This window comes from Stegostoma tigrinum, chromosome 1 (assembly GCF_030684315.1).
Source record: "Stegostoma tigrinum isolate sSteTig4 chromosome 1, sSteTig4.hap1, whole genome shotgun sequence".
NCBI lineage: Eukaryota > Metazoa > Chordata > Chondrichthyes > Orectolobiformes > Stegostomatidae > Stegostoma > Stegostoma tigrinum.
The window spans coordinates 150,167,285-150,179,888 of record NC_081354.1 but is presented as its reverse complement, the minus strand read 5'-3'; the positions used below and the strand labels follow the sequence as shown (position 1 = coordinate 150,179,888).

Sequence of the window (12,604 nt, the reverse complement as noted above, 5' to 3'; positions counted from 1 at the left end):
ACACATGTGTAGGCCATGTTGGATGTGTAATGCCAAATTGAGTGTCATAATCATAATGGAGCCAAAGTTTGCTACTAAACCCTTTATAATGTAAATAAAATTCTTGTCTTTCCACAAATGACCGTGCCTTGTATTGTGTGGAAGCAGCAATTTTCATACTTAGTAAATTTGGCAATCTAAATACATTAAACAGCAAAGCAAACCAAAGCATTTAGATAGTGATTCTGCTCCCTACTCCTGACTTTGCAGGATTAAACCCAGAAGAAAAAAAAGACATTCAAATTTACATTGTATCTTATTTAAGTGCAACTGCTGGAGAAGTGTTTCTGGAGGAAATGCTACAACTGCCATATGTCTAAGTGTTAATATGGCAGCTCTAAGGGGATGTGTAATGGATCTTTGCTTTGAGAATGAAGTAAATTGCAGATAAAAGGACAGTAACTGCATTAAAGTTATTGAAGGAAGGCTCTGTTTTGCAAAATGGAAGCGATCTAGGAAATCGTATTCATATATAATGTGGGGTACATCAATACTTAGTTTCCAGTGCCTTGGCATTTAATGGTAAAGAGTAATACCTACTGAATAGAAAGGATGGCTTTCCCTTATGCTGGCATTTTTGTAATTATCCCCAGTAGGTGCTGAGGTAAAAAAAAGTGTAAGATAATAAAATGTGAGGCTGGATGAACACAGCAGGCCCAGCAGCATCTCAGGAGCACAAAAGCTGAGGTTTCGGGCCTAGACCTTTCATCCTCTCTCTGATGAAGGGTCTAGGCCCGAAATGTCAGCTTTTGTGCTCCTGAGATGCTGCTGGGCCTGCTGTGTTCATCCAGCCTCACATTTTATTATCTTGGATTCTCCAGCATCTGCAGTTCCCATTATCACTAAAAAAAAGTGTAGTTTTGTTTAATGAAAGCTAAGCTTGCAAAGACCAAACAACTGAATAAATCGGAAAACTAATGTGCATTCAGTCCATTTATCCGAAGAGACTTGGCAACTCTGCCTGTATGAGTAACTATTTCCTTTGCCAAACAAGCAATGACTTGCTGCATTGATCAATATAGGTTTAAACAGCACCTCACTGAAGGAAGCAGACTCATTGAAAAGCTTACTTAAAGGGATGCAGTTTCAGTTTGTCAAAGCACAAACACAAATTCCAATCTGTTTCATGAATCTGAGGTGGTTCCTTTGCTCAAACTTTGCTGTACTGCTCTTCTCATTGTCAGGCAAGTGTAACAACATTGGATCCTAATTGTTGCCATTGAACATCGACCCAATTTCTTCAAGGTGAGGCAAAATTTTTTTGACATTCTGTCCCTGATGCAGAAGTTATCTGAAAAAGAAAATGGTTTGTACTGTTAGGCAAAAAATATCACATTGAGTACTTCCCACCCCAACTAAGTCTGTAAGCTTTGTTCACATCAACAGGGTTAATACTCAACCACTGCCTTTTTTGTCGACAAGCACAGTCTCTATGAATACTGGCTGTAATACTTCCTCTCAGGCTTGTTACAAAGTGCTAAACCAGAAAGGGAATGAGAAACTGTGTCTGAATCCTGAAAAAATCATTTCATCATTGAAATGATACGACTTATATCACTGTGACTATTTCCAGCACTGATGCATTTTAAAATGAAATGACTAAATGATCAGTAATTCTGGTCTGTGAGCTGGCCTTTTAGTAGGATGTGAATTTCTGTTGTTGGAATAAGTGGAGTGAACAGATAATCATTAGTATTAGGTTGCTTTTAAATTTTTGTTGCAATTAAGCCCCACGCTCCTATTCTATTGGACTCTGCGGAAGGCCATAAGACCAGAAGACTTCAGAGCAGAATTAGCTCACTCATCCCATTGAGTCTGCGCTGCCGTTAGTCACGGCTGATTTGCTTCTCGATCCCATCCTCCTGCCTTCTCCCTGTAATCCTTGATCCCCTTACCAGTCAAGAACCTACCAAACTCGGTCTTAAATATACTCAATGACTTGGCCTCTACAGTCCTCTGCAGCAATGAGTTCCACAGATTCACCATCCTCTGCCTAAAGAGATTCCTCCTCATCACGGTTCTATAGGGCCATCCCTTCACTCTGAGGCTGTGCCCTCAGGTGCTCGTTCTCCTATTCATGCAAAAATCTTCTCCATGTCCACTCGATCCAATCCTCTCAGTATTCTGTAAGTTTCTATCAGACTCCCCCCTCATCCTTCTAAACTCCATCCAATACAGTCCTCAACCGCTCGTCATGTGCCAAGCCCTTCATCCCCAGGAGCATTCTAGTAAACCTCCTCTACGTCCTCTCCAACACCAACACATTCTTTTTGAGATAAGAACAACACAATGTTCCAAATGCAATCTAACCAAGCCCCCATACAGCCTCAGCAGAACATCTCTGCTCTTGAATGACAGCCCTATCAAAACGAATGTCAACGCTGCATTTGCTTTCCCAATTGCCAAATTAATCTGCATATTAACCTCAGAGTCCCGAACTAGCACTATCAAGTCCCTTTGTGCTTCAGATTTTTGAAGCCTTTCCCAACCCCCCATTTCAAAAATATTCCATACCTCTATTCTTCCAAAAGTGCATTAGTTCACAATTTCCCACACAGTATTCCATCTGCCATTTCTTTTCCCACTCACCGAGCCTTCCCATTTCCTCCACACGACCTGTCCCTCCACCTCACTTTATGTCATCTGCAAACTTTGCAACAATGTCTCAGTTCCTTCATCCAGATCATTAATGTATGTGGAAAGTAGTCCGAACACAGACCACTGTGGAGCCATACTAGTCACCAGCTGCCATCCTAAAAAAAGACCCCTTTATCCCGACTCTCTGCCTTCTGTCAGTCAGCCAGCCAGCCAGCCAATCTTCTATTCATGCCAGTACCTAGTCCCTAATGTCATGAGCTCTTATCTTATTTAGCAGCCTCCTGTGCAGCACCTAGTCACAGGCCTTCTAGAAATCCAAGTAGCTCCGTCTTCTGGCTCCCCTTTGGCCAACTTGCTTGTAACTTTCTCCAAGAATTCCAACAGATTTATCTGGCATGATCTCCCCTTGAAGAAGCCATACTGACTCAGATATAATGGGAACTGCAGATGCTGGAGAATCTGAGACCAAAAAGTGTAGAGCTGGATGAACACAGCAGGCCAGGCAGCATCTTAAGAGCACAAAAGCTGACATTTCAGGCCGAGACCCTTCATCAGAAAAGGGGGATGGGGAGAGGGTTCTGAAATAAATAGGGAGCGAGGGGAAGGTGGATCAAAGATGGATAGAGGAGAAGATAGGTGGAGAGTAGACAGACAAGTTAAAGGGGCAGGGATGGAGCCTGTAGAGGTGAGTATAGATGGGGAGGTAGGGAGGGGATTGGTCAGTCCGGGGAGGAAGGACAGGTCAAGGGGGTGGGATGAGGTTAGTAGGTAGGAAATGGAGGTACGGCTTGAGGTGGGAGGAGGATATCAGAAATCTGGTGAGTAGTCTATCTGGTCCAGGTAACTTAACTACCTTCAGACTTTTCAGCTTCCTCAGCATCTTCTCCTCAGTGATGGCCACGACACTCACCCCTACTCCCTGACTCTCTTGAAGTTCTGGTATGCTGCTGGTGTCTTCCACTGTGAAAACTGATACATAGTACCTATTAAGTTCCTCTGCCACTTCTTTGCTCTCCATTACTACTTCTCTGGTCTCATTTTTGAGAGGTCTAATATCCACTTCTGGCTTTCTCTTACCTTTCAGATGTTAAGAAAAAATTCTTGCAATCTTCTTTATATTACTAGCTAGCTTATACTCCTATTTCATTCCCCTGCCTGCCCACTCTCCACTAACTACAGCTTTTTTTAGTTATTCTCAGCTCTATTTTAAAGGTTCCCCAATCCTCTGGCTTCCCACTAATCTTCACCACATTGTATGCTTTCTCTTTTACGTTTATGCTATCCCTGACTTCCCTTGTCAATCACAGTTGCCTTGTCCTTCCTTTAATATATTTCTTCTTCCTTAAGCAGCATGGTGACTGTGTGGAGATTGCACGTTCTCCCTGAGTCTGTGTGGGTTTCTGCCGGGTGGTCTATTTCCTCCCACAGTCCACAGATGTGCAGGTTAGGTGGATTGGCTGTGTTAAATTGCCCATAGTGTTAAGGGATGTGTAGGCTAGGTGCATTAGCCATGGGAAGTGCATGGTTACAGGGATAGGTTAAGGAGATGGGTCTGAGTGGGATGCTCTTGGAAGGGTTAGTGTGTTCTGTTGGACTGAATGGCCTGTTTCCACTCTTTAGGGACTAAAAGGAATTTCTGTTGTGCCTCCTGAATTACCCCAGAAACTCCTGTCATTGCTTCTCCACCATCTTCGCCGAAAGGCTCCCCTTCCAATCAGCTCTGGCCATTTCCTCCATCATGTCTTTGCAGTTACCTTTACTCAATTGTGATAATGTTACATCTGATTCAATCTACTTCTTCTTAAAATGCTGGGTGAATTTTATCTATTTAAAGTCACTGCTGTCTAGGAATTCCTCCACTTTATACTCCCTATCAAGTCTACCGCATTGAACATCATCAAATCCAGAATTGCCTGCTCCCTCACAGACTCTATCACAGCTGCTCTAAAACAAAAGAAAATCTCCTAGATGATCCACAAATTCCTTTTCTGGGGATCTGTTACAAGCCTGATTTTCCCAGCCACTATGCAGATTGAGGTCCCCCATTATTACTGTAATAATGCCTTTTTATCATCTGATTTATTTTCTTCCCCACATTCCGACTGTTGCTTGAGGGTCTGTTCACAACACCCATCAGCGTCATGAGCAGAGATAATGGGAACTGCAGATGCTGGAGAATCCAAGATAACAAAGTGTGGAGCTGGATGAACACAGCAGGCCAAGTAGCATCTTAGGAGCACAAAAGCTGATGTTTCGGGCCTAGACCCTTCATCAGGAAACTTTTCTGATGAAGGGTCTAGACCCGAAGCATCAGCTTTTGTACTCCTAAGATACTGCTTGGCTGGATTGCAGTGCCTGAAGAATCTGGCGCATGGCTGTGAGTGTCTGTTTCAGGACTCGCAGGGGGAAACGTTGCTGAAGGGTCTCAATGTTCTGGATGTAGAGGTGGTCATGGTTGGGGCCAAATTGGGAAGGCTTGAATGCGGACTGTAGTCCATTGGGAATGATCTGGTTCCGTAGGCAGTTGCTGAGGAAGGTGATGTGGCTGTGGTCAGAGATAGTGGCAACTGCAGATGCTGGACAATCCAAGATAACAAAGTGTGAAGCTGGATGAACACAGCAGGCCAAGCAGCAAGATGTGGCTGTGGTACCTGGTTTGCTTCAGGACATGGTCAAGCAGTTTCAAGGCTGAAGAGATTACAAGAGAGTTGCAGTGGGAGAGAGATTCATTGAGGTTGTTCTGGAGGGAGGAGGGTAGCTTCTTCAGGTTAGGCATCCCTGGAAGAGGCTTCGCAGTGAGGTTAAAATTGTGATCAGAGATAAAGGGAACTGCAGATGCTGGAGAATCCGAGATAACAAAGTGTGAAGTTGGATGAACACAGCAGGCCAAGCAGCATCTTAGGAGCACAAAAGCTGACATTTCGGCTGCTTGGCCTGCTGTGTTTATCGAGCTTCACACTTTGTTATCACCCATCAGTGTTGTTCTTGCTCTGTTGTTCCTCAACTCTACCCACACAGATTCTATGCCTTTCAACGATATATAACTTCTTCCTATCAATTTTATTTCATTTCTTACTAACAAGACAATTCTGCCCCTGTGCCAATCCACCCACCCTTTTGATACGATATCCTTGTAATGTTTTGTTCTTTGGCCTGATCCCTCAGCAGCCACATCTGTGACACACACAAACTCATACCTGCCAACTTTAATCTGTACGACAAGCTCATATACTTTGTTTTGTATATTGTGTGCATTTAAGTACAATACCGTCAGTCCTGCATTGACTGCCCTCCTGCTCATAGTTGTTCCCTTATCTGCAGTGCCTGAAGTTAGATTCCTGACTGTTTCCACATTGTTACATTACTTGTCCTAGAAACTTTAATAACCTCTGCTGAGCCCTCCCCACATTATTTTCAATGCAACTGACCCTCTCTTCTCCACTATTTAGTTCAAATCCCTCTTCACAGTCACAGTTATGTGAGTCGCAAGAACTCTGGTCTCAGCATCATCAGCTCAGGTGCAGCCCAGCCCCTCAGAACAGTTCCCTCCTTCCCCAGCACTGGTGCCAATGTAAGATAACAAAGTGTGGTGCTGGATGAACACATCAGGCCGAGCAGAATCTTAGGTGCGCAAAAGCTGACGTTTCGGGCCTCGACCCTTCATCAGAAAATGGGGATGGGGAAAGGATTCTGAAATAAATAGGGAGACGGGGGAGGCAGACTGAAGATGGATAGAGGAGAAGATAGGTGGAGAGGAGAGTATGGGTGGGAGGTAGGGAGGGGGTAGGTTAGTCCGGGGAGGACGGACAGGTCAAGGGGGCGGGATGAGGTTGGTAGGTAGGAAATGGAGGTGTGGCTTGAGGCGGGAGGAGGAGATAGGTGAGAGGAAGAACAGGTTAGGGAGGCGGGGACAAGCTGGGCTGGTTTTGGGATGCAGTGCGGGGAGGGGAGATTTTGGAGATTGTGAAATCCACATTGATACCATTGGGCTGCAGGGTTTCCAAGTATATGAGTTGCTGTTCCTGCACTCTACGGGTGGCATCATTATGGCACTGCAGGAGGCCCAGGATGGACATGTCGTCTGAGGAATCCCCATCTATACTCTCCTCTCCACCTATCTTCTCCTCTATCCATCTTCAGTCTGCCTCCCCCTCTCTCTCTATTTATTTCAGAATCCTCTCCCCATCCCCCATTTCTGATGAAGGGTCTAGGCCAGAAACATCAGCTTCTGTGCTCCTAAGCTGCTGCTTGGCCTGCTGTGTTCATCCAGCTCCACACTTTGTTATCTTGGATTCTCCAGCATCTGAAGTTCCCATTATCACTGGTGCCAATGTCCAGCGATTTCAAACCAGTTTCTCCCACACTAATATTTCAGCCATTCTTTTATCTCTTTGACAACAAAAACAAAGTTGCTGGAAAAGCTCAGCAGGTCTGGCAGCATCTGTGGAGGAGGAAACAGAGTTAACGTTTCGGGGCCGGTGACCTTTCCTCAGAACTGATGGTGGCTGGGAAAATGTCAGTTTACATGCAGAAAATAGGGATGTGGGTGGGGTTGGGAGTAAACGATAGGATAGAGCCCAAAGAGAGAGAAAGACAGTTGGACAGACAAAGGAGTCCCCACAGTCCCCATTAAGAAATATTCACCCTCCCAACCTGATCGTTAGCAACTCCTTTGTCTGTCCAACTGTCTCTCTCTCTCTCTCCCTCTTTGGGCTCTATCCTATTGTTTATTCACTACCCCACCCACCACCCTATTTTCTGTGCGTAAACTGACGTTTTCCCAGCCACCATCAGTTCTGAGGAAGGGTCACCGGACCTGAAACATTAACTCTGTTTTCTCCTCCACAGATGCTGCCAGACCTGCCGAGCTTTTCCAGCAACCTTGTTTTTGTTCCTAATTTATGGCATCTGCAGTTCTTTTGGTTTTTACCTCTTTGATATTGTTCACCCTTTGCCAACATCCTCTGGTTCCTGGCTACTGACCGAATTGGAAGTAGTTAATCTAAGGGATGTGATTGCCTCCTGAAGCACAGCATCTAGGTAACTCTCCCCCTCCCTGATGTGTCACGTTGTTCAAAGCTCAGACTCCAACTCATCAACTCTGAGCCCCAGTTCCTTTAGCAACTAACACTTGAAGTACAGATGTGGTCACTGTGAACCACAATGGGGTCTACCAGCTCCCATGTCATATGGATACAACACATCACATGATCCAGCATCTCTATTTTAATTACTTAGATCTTAAGCTAATTTTTAAGAAAAAAATCATACCCGCATTTACAGGTCATTTAGTTTGTAGCCTGTAATCATTTCCCTATTTACCATCAATCCAAAAATATCCTACGATATATAGTCAAATTAGTAGCTATCACCAACCAATGAAATTATGGGTTTCCTGTGATGTCATTCTTTTGAGCTAGGGCCCTGATCCTGAAATATTTCACATGACACTGAGAAATATCTTGGAGAGATTAGAAGGCATCATAGATGACATTTCAATCCATAGTTCAACCAAACTGTATATGAGAAAAGGGTAAAAGGCCATACATAAACTTTACAGGAAGACAAATTATCATTAGATGAGAAATGTGTGTGCTCAAAGCCCACATCATTCATGCAACAGGCATATCAGCTGAACCCCCGCTGAAGACAAGGGCCATTAAAGTGTTCCCCCATCATCCTAAAACATTCCAAAGGTTTGTGCAAATGGTCAACAAAATTGGCAAGGTTTAACCACACCTCTGGCACTGGTCGCATCTACACATGTGCCAGAAGTGCTCTCCCTCAAGTTGCACCATCAGAAAATGCAGCCTATGGACAGCTGAATCCATCCATCCATCATCTCATGTTCTTTTTGGCTTAGCTCATTGGTCAGCCACATAGGAGGGTACTCTTAAAAAAACCATGTAAGTGTTATCCTGGAAAGGCACACCAGGGAGTCTGTTAGAGGTCCTGAGGCAACCCAAAAGATAAATAAAGAAAGAACATTGAGTTTTCAGAAAGAACTCTCCTAACCCTTCAAGTTGATTTGTAGACTTTGGGGCAAGATGCAAAATAAAAAAGAATTTCAAAATATATAGTTTGTCAATTATTTTGTTGATTTCTCCAACAAATTACAATGGAAAGTGAGAAATGCACACTCCTTCAACTCCTGGATATTCACATCACTCCATCCCAACAAACATTCCTTCACATTGAGTTTTTTCATGAATTTATTTATTAAAATTGAATAAACTGTGTCTTTTTAAATTTTTCTGATTTATTATTCAACATTTAAAATTTATAGGGTGAAAATCAATTTTGTTCAAAAAAAAAGCTGAATTGAAATCTAATTAAATATCTCCTGGGCTATCTTCTCTCAAATCAGTTTTTTCATGTTATACAATTTAGTCAGAAATTTAAACAATGGTCACTGGTCATTATCTCTTGGTAAGGTGACACCAGCAACGAATAGCTGTGGGACTCATTCACTCGGTTATCAGAAGCAACACATTTCCAAAATACCACCCACATTAAGTTTAAAGAACACTTTCAAGTATACCCTCCAGTAACCACTACTCAAAACACAGGAACAATAAATAATATGTGCAATTATCACAGTTCAATTAAAGTCAGATCACTTCAGCAACATTTAAATTCTCATGAGGGTGACTCTTAATTTATTTGCTTTAACAAGAAAGTAACTCCACAGAAAAGTATCAACAGGTTGAGTAATTTTTTTCAATCAAGGCCCCACTGTACTATTACTGATAGACAATTATATATTGAGTTTGTTTAAATAGGTTTCCCACATGGCCAAGCTAACTATTAAGTGAATAGCTGGAGCACTGATTTGAGGCTTCGGAGACTCTGAGTTTGCTTTTAAATAACTGGACCTTGAGGTCATGTTTGACTCTGTTTTGGTCCCAGATGGATTATTTGTTTACATTGATTGTGAAATCTTGAGTGAGATTTTAAGTTTAGGCTTATGCCAATGAGTACCATGGAAACTTTAGCCCGTTTTAAATTTGGCAAAACTGAAAAGGTTCCCAATGCATCAGGGTGCATCTTGTCAATGGTGCCCTGCAGTGGAAACTTCGCACCCTGATTATGACATGTGTGGAATTCATTTAGAGCAGAAACCAGTAACATCAAACCATTGGAATATCATGGGCAGAACTGAAAGTTATAATGCCTCCACCACCAATCCCTCTCAAGGGTCACAAATTTGAGACACATTTCCAAATTTTAAGAAATAAACCATAACAACAGCTACTAATGAAGGAACACCTACTCCTCAGCACTTCACTGAACTGTTTGCAATCAAATACCCTGACTTGGAAATGTATCGCTATTCCTTCACCATCACTGGGTCAAAATCCTGAAATTCCCTCCCGAAGGGCATTGTGGGTCTACCTACAGTACACAGACTGCAGCAGTTAAAGAAGGCAACTCACCAACACCTTTTCAAGGGCAGCAATGATGTGAAACTAATGCTACCCAGTGACAATCACATCCCAAGAGGGATAAATAAGGAAAAATCCCTCACTCAAAGCTCTTCTTTCTGTCTATGCACTGAATTTGGGGTGGCATGGTGGCTCAGTGCAACCTCACAGCTCCAGGGATCCAGGTTCAATTCCAGCCTCAGGTGACTGTCTGTGCACGTTTCCTCCAGGTCCTCCAGCTTCCTCCCACAGCCCAAAGATGTGCAGGCTAGGTGGATTGGCCATGCTAAATTGCCCATAGTGTTCAGGGATGTGTGGGTTATATAGGAATGGGTCTGGGTGGGATGCTGCAAGGGGCAGTGTGGACTTGTTGGGCCAAAGGGCCTGTCTCCACACTGTAGGGAATCTAATCTAATCTACTCCCAAGAGAAGAAAATTCCAAACACTACAAACCACTGTATAAATATCTTTATATGTTGCCACCTTTATGAGAGACCTTTTATTTTGATTCTGTACCCCTAGTTTTAGATTTTCTCATGATGGGAAACAACCTCTCAACATCTACTCTGTTACACACTCAGAAATACATTCGCTTCAATACAATCACCTCTCATTCTTCTAAATTATAATCAGTGCAGCTCAGACCCAGATCAATATTTCCTTTGAAGGTAATTGCTTTTTTCCAGGTTTCAGCCTAGTGAACATTCTTTAAACTATTTCCAATGTAGGTATATCCCTTCTTAAGTAAAGGGACCAGAACTATGTACAGTATTCTGGTTACCATCTCATAAATGCTCGATATAGTTGTATCTCTATTTTTCTGCTCCATCCCTCTTACAATAAAAATCATCATTTCATTTGCCTTCCTAATTACTTGCTGTATCTGTATGCTAACATTTTTGGTGAGATAGACTCAAACTTACATTATTTATTGTGCATTGTGGTAAAACCAGTGACAATGAGGGCAAACTAACTCAATATGCTACCGGCACCTTACCCCAAGAATAAAACTGAGTATAAGAGCAGAACAAGTTCACTGATGATACCATTGTAGTCGGATGGATATCTATCAAAGACGAGTCGAAATACAGAAGCGAGATAGAGGGTTTGGTAACATGTTGCAATGAGAATAACCTTTCTGCCAATGTCAGCCAAACGAAAGATCATTGACTTCAGAAAGAAAGGAGGCAAACACACCCCCATCTATATCACAGAACTGAGATTGAGAGGGTGGAAGCATAAAGCTCCTCAGAGTGATGATAACTGGCAACTTGTCCTGTGCTTCCTATGCAGATGTGACAGTCAAGAAGGCACAACACCTCTTCCTCCTCAGATGGCTCAGGAAATTAGGCATGTCCATAAGGTTCCTCACCAACTCCTACAGATGCACCGTTGAAAGCACACTGTCCGGGTGCATCATGGCCTGGTCTGGCAACTGCTCTGCCCAGGACTGTAAGAAACTACAGAAGGTGGTGTGCACAGCCCAGCCCATCACGGAAGCCAACCTTTTGTCCACACTCCATTTACACAGCTTGCTGCTGTGGAAAGGCTGCCAACGTTATCAAAGACCCACTGCACCCTGGAATGGTCTCCTACAACCTCTTCCATCTGGCAGAAGATACAGAAGCCTGAACACACACACACCAGCAGGTTCAGGATAAGTTTCTTCCTAGTCTTACCAGATTGATGAATGGCCTCCCTAGCCTCAAATAATGCTGATCTTGCTAACGTTGGTCTCACCTAGTGCACGCCCTGTGCAATGTAACCTGTATGCCTCTATCTAAGTCTTTTTGATCTGTACATCCTTGCTTGCTATGATGTGCCTGCACTGTTCATAAACAAAGCTTTTCACTGTACTTCAATACATGTGACGATAAATCACTCAAACAGTAGGACAGATAGGAACACAGCAGAGTTCAGTAACGGTGATTTAAGTACTGACATTGCTGTGTTGGTAATAAAACATCCTAAGGAACTTTAATAATAAAACAAAAATAGTCATTTACACCAGAATACACAGAAGTGTAAAACTGTACTTTAATTTTAAACAACCACTCTCTGAATTAAATATTAGATGTTATAGGCAGCCACTCGGAAAAATAAGCTATCCGGCTCTAATCTGGACAGGACATTGTCTATATGCATGACATGCGATGCAAGTGTTTCTCCCTTTTCTTGTCCCAGTCAGCAGCAGTTAGTTCAATGCCCATTGCAGCTGGAAACTTTTTTCACACTGCGCAGCCCATTTTTGACTTTCATATTTAGAAAAGCAACAACACACTGTGTCTTGTCATTCATGTGCATGTATGGAAGATAAAGATTGGCACGTAGTGTTCATTGGTAGGTTTTGTAACAACGTTTCATGTTGCTATTTTCAGTCTATGGTCCGACACACTTTACTATGGGCCTACCAGTTAAAATGTAGTTAGCATTATTCCCTTAGATTAGTTGAGACAGTTAGACACTGAATCTAAAATTGGGAGAAGAAAGTAAGCTGTGGAGATGTGTGAAAGAGAGAAAATCCATTTTGTAGTCAAGAATGG

The 12,604-nt window shown here is 42.9% G+C and overlaps 1 protein-coding gene across 1 annotated transcript in view; it reads right to left on the bottom strand.

The window, feature by feature from the left end:
• Positions 1–852: 852 nt before the first annotated feature.
• adamts12 (ADAM metallopeptidase with thrombospondin type 1 motif, 12) overlaps positions 853–12,604 on the bottom strand; it is a 532,086-nt gene continuing 520,334 nt past the window's right edge. The window contains exon 24 of the mRNA XM_059649383.1: positions 853–1,330. Within this exon, the coding sequence (XP_059505366.1) occupies positions 1,164–1,330 (167 nt within the window). The 3' untranslated portion in view covers positions 853–1,163. The remainder of the gene's footprint in view (positions 1,331–12,604) is intronic.